Source organism: Cetorhinus maximus, chromosome 18 (assembly GCF_964194155.1).
Source record: "Cetorhinus maximus chromosome 18, sCetMax3.hap1.1, whole genome shotgun sequence".
Classification (NCBI taxonomy): Eukaryota; Metazoa; Chordata; class Chondrichthyes; order Lamniformes; family Cetorhinidae; genus Cetorhinus; species Cetorhinus maximus.
In genome coordinates, this window is record NC_135896.1 from 82,719,942 (window position 1) to 82,739,626 (window position 19,685).

At 43.2% G+C, this 19,685-nt stretch overlaps 1 protein-coding gene across 10 annotated transcripts in view; it reads right to left on the bottom strand.

Annotated features, from left to right (window-relative positions):
• Nucleotides 1-210: 210 nt before the first annotated feature.
• bahd1 (bromo adjacent homology domain containing 1) overlaps nucleotides 211-19,685 on the bottom strand; it is a 76,524-nt gene continuing 57,049 nt past the window's right edge. For 9 of the 10 annotated variants that reach the window (XM_078563080.1, XM_078563087.1, XM_078563085.1 and 6 more), the window contains exons 4-7: nucleotides 19,219-19,378; nucleotides 4,833-4,912; nucleotides 3,553-3,644; nucleotides 211-1,182 (exon numbers count right to left, since the gene is read on the bottom strand). In XM_078563080.1, the coding sequence (XP_078419206.1) occupies nucleotides 996-1,182; nucleotides 3,553-3,644; nucleotides 4,833-4,912; nucleotides 19,219-19,378 (519 nt within the window). In that variant the 3' untranslated portion in view covers nucleotides 211-995. The remainder of the gene's footprint in view (nucleotides 1,183-3,552; nucleotides 3,645-4,832; nucleotides 4,913-19,218; nucleotides 19,379-19,685) is intronic. The other variant, XR_013579507.1, reaches the window with a different exon arrangement.

A 19,685-nucleotide genomic window follows, 5' to 3' on the forward strand; every position in this document is an offset into this window, starting at 1 on the left:
ATCAATGCAGGTCCTTCCCAGGTTCTCTAGTACAAAGTACCCATTAGGAATGTCAAACTGATGCTTTGATGGTCAGAATCTGCTCACAGTTGTTGACGTCCATTTTAGATTCAAGAATGACCAATGCTGGGCATTTCTAACAAGCTGAAAACAGAATCTGGAGCAGTAGTGCTAAATGTTGGGAGAAATGGCAGCGAAAGTAAATCCCAATGGTGATGGCAGAAACATCTTTAATTCTATGTGGCCAAAAGGCCTAACACTTCAAACATAATTAGAAACTTTCAAGTGAAAACATCAGGACATCAGTAGAGAGTGAACATTTTCTTTTTAAAAAACAGTCTCTTCAGAACATAGCTATCAAACTTAAATCATATATTAATTTTTCTTCCTCAAAACGCAATACAATTTTTCTGAAATTTAATACCAACAAGTAATTTTCTTTGTAATAATAATTAAAAAGAGAGGGAAGAGAGAGAAGAATTTGGAATGTTATCCCAATTCAGACGTAAACATTTAAGTGCTGGCATTCATTGCCAACGTGGAAATTGGGTAAGGGTCATTTGAGAAATAAATCAGTTTGGAATATAAGTGCAATTTTTTTGTTACCGTTTATAATTTTTAAAAATCGCAAAATGGGTCGTCAATTGCTCGGGAAACAGGTCCCGTTGTTAGTGGTGATGGAGGATGAGCATGAGAAAAGTGACAAGTGTTGTGATGACATCGTCGAATTGATTAGTGCAGAAACCAGCGCTGTTTTCCAGAAGCCAGTTTTCGGATCGGTCACTGTCCTTTGGTATGCCATCAGCGTGATTGAACAGGTCTTAAAAATTTCTCTAATTTATGTACATAAGGCAAAGGGAAGAGTGTTTGTTGTCCACCAGGAAGTTTGTGTGGAATCATACCTCCAGTCAAAATCCATTATATGCGTTTTCCTGTAATTGTATGTGTTTGTTTTCTAAGCCTGAGTTCCCTTGGAATTCGGGAAGTGCTATAACCTATTGCGGGTTTTTCAGAGTTCGACCATGGCGGAAGTCATACACATGTCTGCAAATAAAGACCAGATCCGGGTCTGTGTTTTCCGGGACCTTGCGGTGGGAAGGAGTGGAGTATTCTTCGGAGGGAGGGACCATTGGTCTGTGATCAGGGGCTCCCTCCTCTCGCCACTTTGCCAAGGCACAGAACCTGCAGAAGAGCATAGGAGGAAACAGAAATGAAAATGGAGGAAGAGACATGTTGTCAGATAGGGTCATTTACACCAGAACCCGCCCGCCTCTCAGACGTCCCCGACTACTGGGCTGATAACGGACAGTGCCATCAGAAAAACTGAAACCATTTCCATTCAATGTATCTCAAGGGGACTGGGGTTAGAATACAAAGAGCAGGAAGCTAATCTTCAGTTATACAAAGTCTTGGTCACACCCCAGTTCAAGTACTGCATTCAGTTTTGGACACCAAACCTCAGGCAAGTTATCTTGACCTAGGAATAGGCATAAGGCAGATTGGCCAAAATCATACCAGGGCTTAGAGAGTTAAATTATGAGGACAGATCGCATGAACTTGGTTTAGGAAGGTTGAGGGGTGATCGGATCAAGGTGCTTTATATAATAATAGGGTAGATAGGGAGAAACTATTTCCTCTGAAGTAATCAAGAACAAGGAGACATAATATTAATATTAGAACCAGGCCACTCAGGAGCAAAATAAGGAAGCTATTGTTAAAGATGTTATGGCAGGGCACTTGGGCAAGGCAATCAGGCAGAGTCAACATGGTTTTGTGAAAGGGAAATCATCTAATCATCTTCAATCAATTTAGTGGAGTTTTTTTTTGAAGAAGTCACATGTGCTGTGGATAAAGGAGAACCAGTGGATGTACTGTCCTTAGATTTTCAGAAAGCATTTGATAAGGTGCCACATCAAAGGTCATTGAGGAAAATAAAAGCTCATGGTGTAGGGGGTAACATATTGACATGGATAGAAGATTGGCTAGCTAACTGGAAAAAGAGGGTAGCCATAAATGGGTCTTTTCCTCATTGGCGAGTAACGAGTGGCAGGCCACAACTTTTTACAATTTATACAAGTAACTTGGATGAAGGGACAGAAGGTATGGTTGCTATATCTGCTGATGATACAAAGATAAGTAGGAAAGTAATTTTTGAAGAGGACATAAGGTGGCTACAAGGTTAAGCGAGTGGGTAAAGATCTGGCAAACGGAGTATAATGGGGGAAAATGTGAAATTGTCCATTTCGGCAAGAAGAATAAAAAAGCATATTATCTAAATGGTGGGAGAGTGCAGAGCTCTGAGATGCAGAGGGATCTGGGTATCCTAGTGCTTGAATCACAAAAGGCTAGCGTGCAGTAATCAGGAAAGCTAATAGAATGTTATCGTTTGTCGTGAGGGGAATTAAATATAAAAGTAGGGAGGTTACGCTTTAGTTGTACAGGGCACTGGTGAGACCACATCTGGAGTACTGGGTACAGTGTTGTTTTCCTTATTTAAGGAAGGGTGCAAATGCATTAGCAGTTCAGAGAAGGTTTACTAAACTAGTACCAGGAATGGGCGGGTTGTGTTAGGAGAAAAGATTGGACAGGCTAGGCTTTTATCCGCTGGAGTTTAGAAGAGTAAGAAGTGACTTGATTGAAACATATATGATCCTGACGGGTCTTGACAGGGTGGATGTGGAGAGGATGTTTCCTCTTGTGGGAGAATCTAGACGTCACTGTTTAAAAATAAGGGGTCGTTCATTTAAGAGAGATGAGAAGAAACTTTTTCTCTCAGAGGGTAGTGAGTCTTTGGAACTTCCTTCCTTAAAAGGCAGTGGAAGCAGAGTCTTTGAATGTTTTCAAGTCAGAGGTAGACAGATTTTTGATAAACAAGGGGGTGAAAGGTTATCGGGCGTAGGCGGGAGGTTACACTCCAATCAGCTATTATCTTATTGAATGGCGGAGCAAGCTCAAAGGGCCAAGTGGCCGACTCCTGCTCTTAACTCTTATGTTTGTATGTTTGTTAGGTAGGATTATCCAGTGATATGGAGTTGTGATACAGTTCAGCCATGATATAATTGAATGGCGGAGCAAGCTGAAAGGGCACTGACTCCTGTTCAAGTAAAACAGTACCTGGAAACAGACTAAAAAGAAAAAAAAAGGGAGCTGCCCTCCAGATTCCCCATCAGTCCTACATCCCCTCTGCTCATCTCTCTATCTCCGACTACTAACCAATTTCCTGCAATAGATTTCCTGCCAACTTTGCTGTTCTGTCTTTTCTCTTGTTCCGTTTCACTTTTTCCTCATTTTTCTCTCCGTGTTTATTTAACATCCCCTTCAATACATCTATGCTATTCATCTCAACTACTCTATGTGCTAGGGAATGTCACGTACCAACCACTGAGTAAAGAATTTTCCCCTGAATTCTCTTTTGGATTCATTAGTGGTGATTTTATATTTATGGCCTCTGGTTTTAGACTCTCCATCAAGAGGCTACATTTCTATGAAAGTGTGTCCCATTCCTATGCCCTCTTCCCCCACAAAAGCACTGGAATGTCTGGAATCACTCACCGACAATATTCAGAGAAGGTCAGCACATAGCATTTCTCTTCAATGCAGGCCACGCTATTCTCATCCTGATGCCGAGAAGCAAAGATCTCATTCTGCGGGAGAAGACGAGAGATAGAACTTTAAAAAGCCTGCACTACACAAAACACTGGCCTATTCAGCCTCATCAATCTCATTAATGCTCCTGTCCATTCCAGCAGCACATCATCATGATGCCAAGGCACCCATCAGTATGCTCAACCCTGGTCACCTGGACCTAAACAAACTGCTTGTGTTCCATGGATGAAACTACCACATTCTGCAGAGGGGGAGGAGAGGGAAAGGTCAGTTGTCATTCTGTATATAAGACAGACCCTGTAAAGCCAGGGTAGTCTTCACCATTATTAAAAATCAGAGACAGAACTCTTTATGGATGCCAACCGATCCAAGTTTCTGTTATGCTTTAACCGCATCTGTGCCTGGCTTCATCCTAAACTGTGTACTGCGATTGTGAGCTGAGAAATTCTCCCCTACTAAACAGTCTCAGCCTCAGCTCCCAATAATGTTATTCTTCAGATCACCGTACTGTTTAATCTATTGGCACTTGTCCAAGGGAGCCACTTGACACTAAGCTGCAGGAACGAAAATGTGTTGCTCAGTCTGGTAGCGCTCATTTCCTGTTTTCGCCAAATCAGAAGTTCAAGTTGTACTCCAGGAAGGGCTGCATTATCAGTGGTGCCATTCTCCAGGTTGGGAATTGAACTGCTACACTACCTCCTGGCTTGGGTGTTTTCCCAGCACCCCGCATCAAAATGAGACCGACACATCAACCAGTGCATTGTCATTTCTGGGATCCTGCCGTATTTAAAAATGGTTGCTGCCTTGGCCCACAACACTGCATAATTCATTAGACTTCAAGCACTTCAAGATGTGATAAAGGACACTTTCTAAATGCAAATTCTTCCTTTTGCATCACCAAACGTAGGTTAAACACACAACCTCTTGCCTTCTACATCACTGTTTCATTACATATCAAACATAGTCACAATAACTTGAAAATAAGAAGCCGACGACTGAAAGCCAAGACAATGCTGAACGGAGAGTATATTTACAATACACACACACATATACACGCAAGAAACAGGTGCTGGGAAGACGCTAATATAGCAAGAGGCAGAGGGCAGGAAGACATAGGAGCAGGGCAAGAGGCCAGTACAGGGCAGCAGAGGCACAGAGCAAGAGGCAGAGACAGAGGATTTAGAAGTGAACGCCTAAAGACTGTAGGGAAGATTACTGATTCTCACCTCACAGTGAATGCTTGGATTTCTGCCTCCCTGGATGTGCTCAGGCCTGTAGTACCAGTAAAGGCTCATCATGAGTTCCCCTACAGGAAGAAAGCAATACTTTAATGAGTTTGAGCTCAGGCGAAGGCCCCAGTAACCACTCAAACTTGCACAATGCTCCTAGCAACTTCAGCTGCCTCCAGAGAACCACTGGGCTTCTCTGCGACCAGCTAGAGTAGCCTGGCTGGATACACTAATGCACTGGTTTGCACTACTAGATTAGTGATCCAAAGAACGTGAATTTAAATCCCACCATGGCAATTTGAGAATCTGAATTTAGTAGCCTCTTGTTTAAAAAAAAAACCTATCAGCAAAAGTGACCATGAAGCTATACGGTTGCCATAAAAATCAAAGTAGTTCACCAGTACACCCATTAGGCAAGAAATTCTGCTATCATTATTCGGTCTAGCCTGTACATGACTCCAGATCTACACCAAGGTACACGATTCAAATGCCTTTTGAATGGCCTGGCAAGCCATTCAGTTGTACCAAACCTCTACCCTGCCCACTTCTGAGGGAAAACAAACACATTATAAATTCTGGTCTTAACAAGAGACGCCAACTTACTGAGTACGAATAAAAAAAAGGAAAACAAAACGTAATCCATCTCAATTAAAAGACGCACTAATCAAGGCAAAAAGCACCCGAACAATCACGGAAGCAGAATATTTAAAATCTTGTAGGTGTTTTATGCATTATTCCATACAGCACTCTTACGCCAGTAACTTCTGCTAGAGAGACCAGCAATAAAATAGCACTTGTGAGATTTACAAGGTAGGGAGGGGCTTGTTGGGAGATCACCCAGGTATTGATAGAGCGGTAGCAATGACACACAGATGCTGATAGAAGTCTCACAACCATATTTGGGGACAGGAGGAAGGTGAAAGTAGCTGGAGTGTTAGAGCAACTGCCAACAGCCACCTACAGTTTTATGAAGATCAAGTAGTTGAATTTAGTCAAAATCATAAAAACACAAAATCTGTAATGTTTTTAAACTCGAGAGATTAGCCTCAATCACTACCGATTCCCTCTGCTTTAATGCAGGAGGTTAACCTGAATCATGTCCCATTCCCAATGCTTTAGCTTGGGATAGTAACTTGAATTGCTGCTATCGTTTATTTAACTAGTATTCAGTTTACATAACAAAGCTCAGTTTTCTTCCCAGTTATGATCATCATAATATTGAGCTCCAGATACACAGGACAGTGTTTTTGGTGTTCTGTTTAGTGTACTGATAGAAATAACTTTATCCTGCTTGCATGAGTTACAAAACAGCTACATGTGAAGGTGGTGGTTAATGAAACAGGCGGACAAAAAAAACTCAAAAATAGATAACAATTGCATGAGCAAACATGTGGAAAATAGTTGAAATGGAAAGGCTAACTTCAGAAGTAGTGAAGATATCAGGAAAGCACTGCGGGGCTGTCTCATCACTCCTATTAACACTAGGCCAAAGACAGCTTGTCACTTCCTGATCTTGCAGAGGCGCAACTTATTCTTGAGTCATGGGAGCTGAAAATTTTGGAAAAATGATTGCCGGAAATCTTAAACTAACATTACTTGACAAAGATGCCCCTCTCAGAGATCTTACTGCAAAGCTGGATGCAGCACTCACCTGAGATTTTCCAGTTAGATTTCTTTGGATCCAACCCACTACATTGACAAGGTTATAAAACCAGGGCTGCAAGGAAGAGTGAAGAAAGATCAAGGAGATCTATCTGACATAGCCCTGGGACTACAGGAAAGAACATAGGTGGGATTCCTAACCATGCAGATAGTCCACTTAGAAGATGAAAAATGGAGGTTTATAGTGCTGCAATTTCGTTCCTGCTCTGTCCTTTAACTACTGTTTTCAAACACATCTTTTGCACGTTCCACACTGGGGATCAGTCCCTATGCCAATACATTTCAGCAACTACAGTACCTTTAATGTAGTGAAATATCTCAAGGTGCTTCACAGGAACATAATCAGACAAAGTGATCCCAAACCAAGGGAGGGGATATTACAACACATGAACAAAAGCTTGGTAAAGTAAACATTTTTTAAAAGGGAGTCTTAAAAATTGAGAGGGAGGTAGAAAGCTCAATTTGCATGGGGAAAGACCCCTGCACCAACAGTGAGGTGAAGAGAGAAGAGAATGCACAGGGGCCAGAACTAGAGGAGTACAGAGATTTGAAGGTTGTAAGGCTGAAGGAAGTTAGAGATAGTGAAGGGCAAGGCAATGGAAGAAAATGAAAACAAGGATGAGAATTTTAAAACTGATGCGGTGCCAGACCAAGAGCCAATGCAGGTCAGCGAGTATAGGGTGATGGATGAATGGAACTTGGTAAGAGTTAAATAAGTATCAGGATGACTAGACCATACAGCTCAAGTCTGCTCTGCCATTCAAGACAATCATGACCAACTTATGCCGCAACTCCACTTTCCTGCCTACTCCCCATATCCCTCTATTCCTTGAGAAACCAAAAGTCTGTCCATATCAGCCTTAAACATAATCAATGATGGAACATCCAAAACCCTCTGGGGTAGGGAATTCAAAAGATTCACAACCCTGAGTGAAGAAATTTCTCACCTCAGTCCTAAAAGATTGCCCCTTATTCTGAGGATGTGCCCCAGTGTTCTAGATTCCCCAGCCAGGGGAAACAACCTCTCAGTGTCCATCCTATCAAGCCCCTTCAGAATCTTGTATATTTCAATAAGGTCACCTCACATCCTACTAAACTCCAGAGAATATAGACTCAATGTACTTAGCCTCTCATCATAGGACAACCCCCTCATTCCAGAACCAAACAAATTAACCTTTGTTGTACAACCTCTAAGGCAAATAAATCCTTCATTAGATATGGAGACCAAAACTGCACAGTATTCCAGGGGTGGTCTCATTAAAGTCCTATATACAATTGTAGCAAAACTTCCTTTTTACAATAAAAGCCAACAATGCCATTTGTCTCCTAGTGCTAGGGACGAGAGCAGCCGAAGACAAAAAGGTCTGATTTTTTTTGTGATTGTGATAAAGAATCATATAATTACGACATGATCTTTTAATGATCTGTGGTGGAAATGCAAATGCTTCTAGGCCATTTCAAAAAGACGACTTCAAGTGGGTAGAAACATTAGTTCTCCCTTTTGTTTATCTTCTATTACTGTCAAGACTGTGGACCAATGCATTTCTATAAAATCACCAAAATGACCTCAGTATTTCAGCATTCAATGCAGTTAGTGCACGTAATACAGGATGAAGTCCATACTAACAACAGAATATGACCTTGCTGGATTATGTACATGCAAAGCAAAAGGACCACAGCAGTGCTTTGAAAACTATTTTCCAATGTGACCCTATTTTAACACATCACCACCTTCTGAAGGGCAATTAGGGATGGGGCAACAAATGTTGACCTTGCCAGCGATACCCACAACCCATAAACAAATTCTTAAAAATTAACATGACTGTAGACACCAGCAAAACTAAAAAGCAACATTATAACATTCAGTCCATAAAGTGTGCTCGAATTTCTCTAACTTGCCCAGGTGTGGGAGAGCTGGAATGGAAAACCAGCAATAATGATGGATAAAAGGGGAACATTTTATAAACTAGACTCAAATCCTAAACCTTTTTGAAACAATGATTGACATCGGAGAGAAGCGGTTGTCAGGTCCCAAACCCCAGATCCCAGGCTCCGCTTCCCACACACACCCCCTAGCTTTGTTCTCTCACACCTGCAGCCATTCCAGCTGCGCCTCCTTGCTGCTGAACAGCAGCTCCTCCAACCACCGTTACACCACCTCCCCACTGTCAGTGGGCAGCTGTGGCTCTTGGATGCGCACTGCTGGGGCAGAGGAAGCTGTCTCCCCAGGGGATAGCAGCTTGCTCCCAGGGGGCTCAACCTGCCAGGCCAGGAAGCGCAGCCTATTCCATCACTGGGCACTTGGGTAGTGCTGGGGTCTCAAGCAGGTTGAGTCAGAGGCAGTACAAGACAGCGACTGCTGCCTAGAGCAAGGTGTAGTTGAAATCAAGGCTGGCAGGACTCTCCCCCCAACAGGGCCAGAGCCTGAAGCCAAGAGGTGGGCTGCTGCTGAGTTGCTACATCGGTAACCGGGCCTTGGATTGGGTGAGAAGATCCAGCTACCCTGCACCAGAAAGACAGTCCAGCCCAGGCTGCACATGGGAGCAGCAGCTACTAGGGGCACGGCCTCTGCATCTCCCAATCACAGAAAGAGAGTCAGATTGGCACTGGATTAAAGAGAAAGGGGCTGAATGACAGCTCCTCCAGGCCAGGCAGAGATTGGGAATAAAATTAAAAGGGTGGAATTCCATGATCCAAAAGTTGGAAATCTGCCAAACAGCAGAAATTTCTCATCCCTGAATTGCTTTCATACAGAATGGTATAGAGGTACACTCCATACTAACTTGATGAAAAGTCATTAACTAGCGGCTAGGGAACTATCCGCGTCCCTAGCCGAGCTGTTCCAGCTGAAAACTACCCGACAATGTGGAAAATTGCCCAGGTACGTCTTTTCAACAAAAGAACAGGACAAATCCATTCCAGCCAATTACTGCCCCATCAGCCTCCTCCCGATCATTTCCTCAGGGTAGCATCCTAGCCCCACCATCTTCAACTACTTCACCAATAACCTTCCTTCCATCATAAGGTCAGAAGTGATTATGTTTTCTGATGCACAATGTTCAGTACTATTTGCTACTCCTTGGATACTGAAGCAGTCCGTGCCAATAAGCAACAAGACCTGGACAACATTTCAGGCTTGGGTTGATAACTAACAAGTAACATTTGCACCACAGAAGTGCCAGGTAACAACCACCTCCACCAAGAGAATCTAACCATCTCCCATCGCTGAATCCCAAGCCATCAACATCCTGGGAGTTACTATTGACTTATCCAGTTCAGTTTCTGGTCATATACTGTGGCTACAAGAGCAGGTCAGAGGCTGGGAATTTTGAGGCAATAACTTCCCAAAGCTTGTCTATAGCACAAGTCAGGATTGTGATGGAATACTCTCCACTTGCCCAGACCAGTGCGACTCCAACAACACTAAGAAGCTCAACACCATTCAGGACAAAGCAGCCCACTTGATCAGCACCCATCCACTAACTTAAACATTCACTCTCTCTGCCACTGGTGCACAGTGGCAATTGGGGATGGGCAACAAATGCTGGCCTTGCCAGCAACAACCACGTCCTGTGGAAGAATAAAAAACTACTAGTTTTCTAATCACACTAGCAAAGTGAATAACCTCACATTTACTCATGTGGAGTATATGGGCAGGAGAGTTTTGGTGAGCTCAAGTTTATAGAGGGTGGAAAACAGGAGGCTGACAAAGAGTGTTGGAATAGTCAATCCTGGAGATAATTAAAACATGGATGTGGCTTTCAGAAGCAGAATCAGGCGATATCAAGGAGGTGAAAGTAGGCAATCTTGGTGATAGAGCAGATATGAAGTCATAAACTGATCTCGTGGTCATAGAGGATGCTGCAAACTGTCTGAGACAAGTGACCAGGGAGGAGAATGGAGCTTGTGATGGAGACCAACAATAATGTTTTTAGCGTTCGCATTACTCAGTTGGAAGAAATTGCAGCTCATCCACAACAAGTTGCTTGATAAAAGCAACAAAGTCATTGCAGGGGCCCAGAGAGGTGATGGTAGAGCTGGGTGTCATCAGTGTACTTTTCTTGGTATACATTAATGACTTAGACTTGAGTATTCATGGCATAATTTTATAATATTCCGATGACACAAAACTTGAAGTATAGTGAACTCTGAAGAAAATGGTAACAGGCTTCAAGAGGACATGGAAAGGCTGGTGGAATAGGTGGGTAGTTGGCAGATTAAATTTAACACTGAGAAGTGAGAGTCATGCAGTTTGGTAGGAAGAACAGGAAAGGCAATGTAAACAAAAGAATACAATCCTAAAGGGAGTGCAGGACAAGACCTGGGGGTACATAAACACAAATCACTGCAGGTGGCAGGACAGACTTAGAAAATGGTAAAAAAAAAAGGTATTTGGGATCCTGGGCTTTATAGAGTACAAAAGAAAGTAAGTTATGATGAGCTTTAATAAATCATGATTTGGCTTCCCTCTAGTATTGTGTCCAACTCTGGGCATTAGTATGGATATGAAGGCTTTAGAGAGGGTGCAGAAAAGATTTACAAGAATAGTTCCAGGGATGAGGGACTCAGCCTGTGTGGATAGGCAGCCTGTGTGGATAGGCAGCCTGTGTGGATAGGCAGCCTGTGTGGATAGGCAGCCTGTGTGGATAGGCAGCCTGTGTGGATAGGCAGCCTGTGTGGATAGGCAGCCTGTGTGGATAGGCAGCCTGTGTGGATAGGCAGCCTGTGTGGATAGGCAGCCTATGTGGATAGGCTGCCTATGTGGATAGGCTGCCTATGTGGATAGGCTGCCTATGTGGATAGGCTGCCTATGTGGATAGGCTGCCTATGTGGATAGGCTGCCTATGTGGATAGGCTGCCTATGTGGATAGGCTGCCTATGTGGATAGGCTGCCTATGTGGATAGGCTGCCTATGTGGATAGGCTGCCTATGTGGATAGGCTGCCTATGTGGATAGGCTGCCTATGTGGATAGGCTGCCTATGTGGATAGGCTGCCTATGTGGATAGGCTGCCTATGTGGATAGGCTGCCTATGTGGATAGGCTGCCTATGTGGATAGGCTGCCTATGTGGATAGGCTGCCTATGTGGATAAGCTGGAGGAGCTTGGGTTGTTTTTCTTTAGGAAGAGAAGGTTGAGAGGGGATTAGATAGAGGGGTCTGTACAGGATAGAGTAAAACTGTTCCCATTGGCAGAAGATAAAGAGCCAGAGGACATTGATTTAAAGCGATTGGTAAATGAACCAAAGGCAATACGAGGAAAAGTTTTACTACACAGCAAGTGGTTACAATCTGCAATGCACTGCCTTAGATTGTGGAACAGAGAGATTCAATCATGGTTAACAAAAGGGAATTGGGCAAGCACCTTAAGTGAAAATGTTTGCAGGGCTCTGGGGAAAGGGTGGAGGAGTGGGACGAGATAAATTGCTCCTGCAGGGAGATGCCATGGACTTGAGCGCTGAGCAGCCTTCTTCAATGCTGTAAGCATTCTGTGAGGAACCCAATGTCACGTCTTTGGATGATATTGCGAGCTCTGTAGGTAAGAAAGAGGTGGTTCAGGGAGATTTGAGGTAATGGAGTTCAATTGGGTGGAGATGGGAATAGAATCCACTGCAGAGAATTGTTTTGCTACACCTGAATAGAGAGCAATCCCTAGCAATCACTCACTTTGCTGATATACTAGAGTAGTTATTTACAGTTAGTAACAGCTAGCCTTCAAAAAAACAGCCTCTGCTCCAAGGTAATGAAAATGTTAAAAAAAAAGCCAGCATTGCTGCTCCCAAAGTAATCCATCGACTTCTGCTGGACAAACAGGCATATAGGCATTGGGGTGAGGCCAGAATCAGACACAACTGCGATACTAACTCTTCATCGAGTAATTGAGTTTTGATGCTCAACTCGGATCTCTGTATTCCTACAATAACATCTTGTCACTCCACCACTCCCTTCACCCCACCACTGGTGGCCATCAGTTGTCTGGATCATAAGTTCTGGGATTCCCTCCCTAATTCCCTCTCCTCAAGATACTTTTTGAAACTAACTCTCTGACCAAGCCTTAGTTAGATTGCATGTCCTATTGTCTCCACCTTTGGCATGGTGCCAATTATTATTTGATAATGTTCCTATGAAGTGCCATGGGACAGTTACAACTTGCAGTTGCTCACAGGCTTAACCACGAGGAAACTACTATAAACCTGCTGACACCCAATAAACCAGACCCAGCAAAGGAGCTGAAATGTGGAGGTGAAAACTGCAATTTCTTTAAAAAAAATACCCGACATGCATAAAGGTAACATACACTCTTCTCCCAATAAGCTGCAGAGTCTGCCTAGGGCCAAGTAATATGTCAATGTGTAACAGACTGATGTTCTTACTTGGAGAACTGGGGACATCTCAATGATAAGGTTAGACTCTTCAGCCAGCCAAGGGTTGTTTTGGAAACAGTTTTGGCCACGGTGTGTGAGCAGTGACATCCTGCCCATAGTGGCAGAGACCTCATGCCAAATTGGCATCATGTGACTACCAAGAAACCACACTTGCCTGGATAGCAAATCAGTCAGCTATCCCCACAGCAGATGGGGAACAAAATGATCACTGGAGGAAGCCCTTAGAAGAACCAAGATAGTCTCAAAGAACAGAAGGACCAGCTTTTAAAAGTAGGAGCTTACAGCCAAATTAATCAGAGCTGTACTAACAACTAGCGTTTAAAAACAGACAAGGTTTCAAGATGTTTCACAGGAGTGTTATCAAGTAAAATTTAAGGAGACTTACACTAGCCACTTAAGAAGATATTAAGATGGGTGACAAAAAGTTTGGTTTTAGGGGGCTCTTTCAAGGATGAGTGATATGTAGAGGTCTAGAGTGGATTCCAGAATTTGGGGCCTAGCCAGCTAAAGGTACAGCCACCAATGGCGGGATAGAGGAAACAGGGTGTGCATATGGGGTCAGAGTTACATGAATGCAGAGATCCCAGGGGTGCTGGAGGATGTTAAAGAGATAGGGAAGGGTGAAGGACAGGGGCGATTGGATGTAGTATGAGTTAGAATACAGCAAACTATCAACTCATAATGCTGCTCTGCAGCGAATGTATTTGTGGAGCATCTTAACATCACTGATTAAGGAGATGGCAGGTTCAATCTCCAAACTGGCCTCAGACCACTGACACTTTTTTGGTGGGAGCTGGGAGGAACGTTGGTGAAAAAAGGGAAATGACTGAGGGTGGCTATTGGGAAGTCCAATGTTGCTAATTTTCTATTTTCAGGAATGCAGAAATGGACACTGTTGGGGCACAGCGTCTTTTTACATAATTGATGTTTGATTGGGAGGCCATTTTACAAAGCTGGAGTGCAAAAACCCATCTGGTCAACTCAGGGCTGGTCAGCCCTTGGTTAGTTGGAAGGGAATACAGTCAATTTTTCAGTCACCAAGCGAAGAGCATTAGGTACTCAATAAAATCCATAAAAAAGGGTACTGACATACACAACAGTAAACAGGCATTGACACTTGGCCACAGCCTTTGCAATAAGATTAAGCAAAAATCTTCAAAGACAACAAGTTATTGTAAAGCAAACACACAACCTTGTACAAAACATGCCTCTCCAAACAAGGCGGTGATAGTCCACTGTCTTGTGATACAAATTCATTACATTGTTTGAGATAGATATCCACTCCACTACTTGTAATCCAGTCCATTTTTGAAATACGCATTCAATACATTGTGGTAGACATTCATGCCACTACTTGTAATCCATTCCAAGTTTTGTGACAGATGGATCTAATATTTGCAATCTACTCTATGGATTATGACACTCACATTAATTACATTTGCTCCATATCTGTTCCAGAACCTGTGCCAGACACACACGAAAGGTTAATCCATTCCATACAGTACAGCCAATGTATCCTTCAGATTTACATCCATCTCATGTTTTGACATAAACATATCAAATTAATTTCACTCCTGTGATCGATACCATGAGCCTCTATAGTGACATATATTCAAGACAGGGTGCAAGTTAGAACACACGGCCAATTAAGATGATGGAAAAATAGTGTGCACACAATATGTGGAGATATTGTTGAACAGAAATACTTCCCTTGACCTTCATTCATCAGAGACCAATCAGATCAGCAAACCATGGTACGTCCGAAAGATGGATTAGAAGATCACTCTAGTCTCAAGAGATTTTGAAAACCTCCATCAAATCTCTTCTCAATCTTCTCTTCCTAGAAGAACAGCCCCAGCTTCTCTAATCTCTCCATGTAATTGAAATCCCTCATCCCTGGAACCATTCTCGTAAATCTTTTCTGCATTCTTTAAAGCCTTCACATCCTTCCCAAACTGCTGTGCCACAAATGGAACACAATCGTGCAAATGAAGCTGAAGTGGTGTTTTATAAAAGGTTCATTATAACATCCTTGCTTTTGTACACTATGCCTCTATTTATAAAAAAGCATATGGGATCCTGAAATTGATCCAACTTTCTCACCTGCCCTCCAACTTCAATGATTTGTGTACATATACACTCAGGTGTCTCTGTTCCTGCACCCTCTTTAGATTTGCAACCTTCAGCTTATATTGCCTCTCCTCGTTCTTCCTGCCAAATGTATCACTGCACACTTCTCTGCATTAAATTCCAACTGCCATGTGTCCCTCCATGCTATCAGCCTTTTTCTGCTCTCCTGAAGTCTATCACTATGCTCTTCGCAGTTCACAATAATTCCAAGTTATGTGTTATCTGTAGATTTTGAAACTGTGCCCCGTGCACCCAAGTCTAAATCATAAAAGCATATCAGGCAAAATAGTAGACACAGCACAGAATCTTGGGGTATCTTCCTCCAGTGTGAAAAACAATTGTTCACAACTACTGTTTCCTGTCACTGAGCCAACTTTGTATCCAAAGGTCATCTTGACCTGAAATGTTAACTCTGTTTCTCTCCACAGATGCTGCCTGACCTGCTGAGTATTTCCAGCATTTTTTATTTTTATTTTGTATCCATGTTGTCACTGCCATTTGTATTCCATGATTTTCAACTTTGTTGGTAAGCCTATTACATGGCACTTTCACAAACACCTTTTGGAAGTGCATAGAGGCCACATCAACTGCATTACCCTCAACAGCCTTCTCCGTTACCTCATTAAAAGCTCAACAAAGTTGCTTAAATATTATTTGCCAGTTTGACACAATTTGACAGTGCCGCATTCCCTCTGTACAGGCACCAGGATTCTCAGCCTGGATTACGTGCCCAAATCTCTAGTTCGGGACTTGAACCCAAGACCTTCTGACTCGGGGGAAAAACTGCTACTCACTAAGCCACAGCTGGCAGTACAGAGAATTGGTTCTTCCTCGCAGCTTGCTCACTCAGTTGAACGAGGCCTTCATGTCAGGAGCTGACAGCACTGATGTTTGACTAAACCAGACAGGTGTAATTAGCATTTGGTGTCAGATTCCTGTACTGAGGCATTAAAGTGCATTAATCACCTGCTCTTTCGCTAGACACAGGTTACAATGGCTCCAGACAGCTAAGCAGTAAAAAGATCTCTATCGACATATATAAGTTTTATAAGTGAAAAACTCTCCCTGTTGGTTCAGTCTGAAAATGTGTGGGTGAGGTATTGAACCCTCTAAACAAACAAGGTACAGAGTTAGAAATTGCTAAGATTTCAACCAGGATTTGCATTTGACCTGGTTACCAAGGTCTTTAAGGCTGTTATCTTCCAAAAAAAAAAGCCTACAGCAAGGGAGGGCAGTCGACCCACATGCCTGAAAGAGCTATCTAATTAGCTCCACTCCATTTGCGCTTTCCCCATAGACCTGCAAATTTCTCCTTTCTATGTATTTATTCAATTCCCTTTCAAATGTTTAAGAATTTTTAGAAAGTTACTGAGAAATCCACATGGGCAAAATCTCTTGAGCTTGGGTAGCAACCGGGAAGAAGGGAGAAGAGAGGAGAGATGGACAGCAAGTAGGGAGGAGAGAGAAGAGAGATAGACAGGGCAGTCATTATCCCCTGCTCCTGACCAGTAACAGTATGACACATATCAAGAGGTGGTGAGATAGGGATAAGATCAGGCTTGGAGGCAAAGCCCCAGCCATGATTGACAAGCTTGTTGACAGCAGAGGTCAAAGCTCACCTTCTGCCACACTAAGCCAATTAGGAATAGGGGGCTCATTTCCGACTACCACAGAGCTAACTAAACCAGCTCCACATGTCAGCAGATTCAGAACAGGAGGCAACAAACTCAGTTGAAGCAGCACTGAAAAAGAGGTTTTCAAGGCAGCCACAACAAAGTAGTTTGTTTTACTTAGATTTACAAGTATAAGCCAATGGGTGGTGGTGGCCGGGGGGGGGGGGGGGGGGGTGTGTGTGTGTGTGTGTGTGTGTGTGTGTGTGTGTGTGTGTGTGTGTCAAGCATTAGTTAACCAATGGATGCCTTCTCCTCGTAACAGCCCATCAAAAGGCTTCTTCAGTTCACAGGGGTAAAAGTGTCTGGTGCTACAGGAAAGACTGAACAGGCTGAGGTTCTGTTGTCAAAAAAAAAACACTGAACTGATAAAAGTCTTTAAAATAATGAAGGGCTTTGATACTATAGATGTAGATTTTTCCACCTGTAGGAAGGAGTTGAAAACTAGGGGCTATAAATATAGTAATAAATCCAATTCAGGAGAAACAACTTTAACCATGAAAAGATGAGGAGGAAAGGAATGGAAGGATATGTGCGAAATAGGTTAGATGAAGTAAGGTGGGGGGATGCTCATGTGGCTGAATGGCCTGTTCCTGTGCTGTAAACTGTGTAATCCCAAGTAAAAGCTGGGTTCAGTGACTACTCCACCTGCTAGCTGGATCCTAAGAGAAGAATTGGGTGATTTACAAGGCCCTTCAGAATGAATGATTAATGTTAGCAACTGAACAGCAGACAGACTTAATATCTTAAGTGCCAGATGCATGAAATATTTACGACTAAGCAATTGCAAATTTGTCAGCTATTTGAATGCAGCTCAGGGGGAGTCAACTAATCTCAGCATATTACAATCCAGGGGGAAGATGAGAATATATTTTAAAACGCTGTATTGCTACAACCTGGAATGCACCACTTGGAAGGTTCATGCAAGCAGATGTAATGTAAAATTTCAGAAAAGGGTGCTGACACAAGCACAATGGGCTAACAGTCACCTTCAATGCCGTATGATTCTAGGATAACGCTGCAGCACTTCTTTATACTTGCACAGGAGAACGAAATCTCTGAATCTGCTCCTGCTGCCTTTCATTACTGTACATTGTTGGAGCATCAGGATTGAAGGCCCATTAGAAACTAGGATCTGGATTTCAGTTGTGTAAATGTTGGGATTGGGTTTGCAATGCCAGGCCTTCGGAATCAGAGTCAAAGCAGAGGTGAAGTCATGTACACATCTCCAGCTTTCAGCAGCAGGTGATCCAATTAAAGAACTGGGTGTTTGGGGGTAGGGTTAAAAGAACGGGATGGAGAGACAATGAAACTGTTGAATGATGTGGTCTGTCGGGAAGTAACCGAATCTCCACAACAAGCTCCATCACAGCACTAAAAAAATGGGGTGGGGGGTGGTGGGGGGGGGAAGAATGGCAGAGGTGTCATTTTTTCTCTGCTCATCACATTATCAATCACTGTGACATTTCACAGGCCATCTGCCTCACACAGCTCCCCTGACATCTTATTACAGTACAATAACCCTCCCAAGCAATAAACGTCACTTCACAGCCCCTGAGCCACTAATAAACAACTGAGGTACTGGGGAAACATCAGTTATGGAGAGCTCCCAACTCTCCCCTCACATAAGCAAAACAAAAGGCCACTTCTTAGAATTGCAATAATCCAAACCTTGGGCTCAAGAAAGGAAGAAACATTCAACCGGATGCATTCTTATTGATCCCAGACCCAAATACTTCAGTATTGTCCTGCATAGATGGAGATGGTAAGTTCTCCCCACCTGGACACAAGATGACAGGTCCCAACTGGTCACAGGCACCCCAAGAAACACCCCACCAACATTTCTCCCAGCCATCCCCCGCCCCAACACCAGCCTGCAAATGCTATGTTGATTTTATACTGGTGTAGGTTTCCTCAGAATGGTTGAGTTGGGGGAAAGAGACCCTAGAAAATAATGGGCTACAAAACCACAAATTCCGCAGTAATGGAGAAGCACATTATTCCTACATTGCAAGCAACACAACAGCAGATCCTCACAGGCCTGGCCCTTTGAGAACCAAATGGATGTATGTCACTTTCAAACATATCTTGGGAATAGCAAGGGTCCATTTCCAGTCCACACCCATCAGTACCAAATGCAGGGGGTTATGTAGAAAGGGGAAGTTGGGCTGAGGGGAGAGCACAACATACAGTTCAGCTTACCCTTGTAATATGCAAATAAAAGGTTTGCTTAGCAATCTGTTTGCTTAAAAAAAATTCTTAACCCGTCAGCCTGTAAGCTGGAATTCTCACCCCCAGCCACCGCCCCAAGCCTAACCAATTTTACACATTGGATTTCTCTCTTCTGCCTCCTCCCCCAATTTAATAGACAGGATCTCTCTCCTTTCCCTGGGTTAGTTGACTAGACAGGATATTGGAACCAATCTATTAAGCCCACATCTGGAATTGTTATGCGCTGCATGATTTCCAAATCCGAAAAGCAACACCATGTATTTCTTGTAGGCTCTGCTTTGCACTGCATTGAATCAACAGGCTGACCTGATGTAGGGTCCTCCCAGAGTGCAGAAACCTTGGCAACGTAAGGAATGGACTTCTTCCTCGGTCCGGACTTCAATAAAACAGTGTCTCGAACCTTGATTACTTCTCCATCCCTTTGAACTGCGGGATAGCACTTCCGAATCAGGAGTTCCACTTCACCCTGAAGAGCAAAAATAATAGTGAGAAAGTATGACTGGAAGTAAAGTCCATGAGCCCATCAAGCCTTCATCCTCAGAGTCAGAAAGTCGTGGGTTCAAGTTCCATTCCAGTGACTAGGGCATAAAACCCAACCTGATCATCCCGGTGTTATATTTCTGGGGTGCTGCATTTTGAATGAAAGGTTAAACTGAGGTCCTGTATGCCCTCTCAAATTAACATAAAGAATCCCATGACATCATTCCGAAGGGCAGGGAAGTTCTCTCTGGTGTCCTAATCAATATTCATCCCTCCTACAATATCACTAAGAG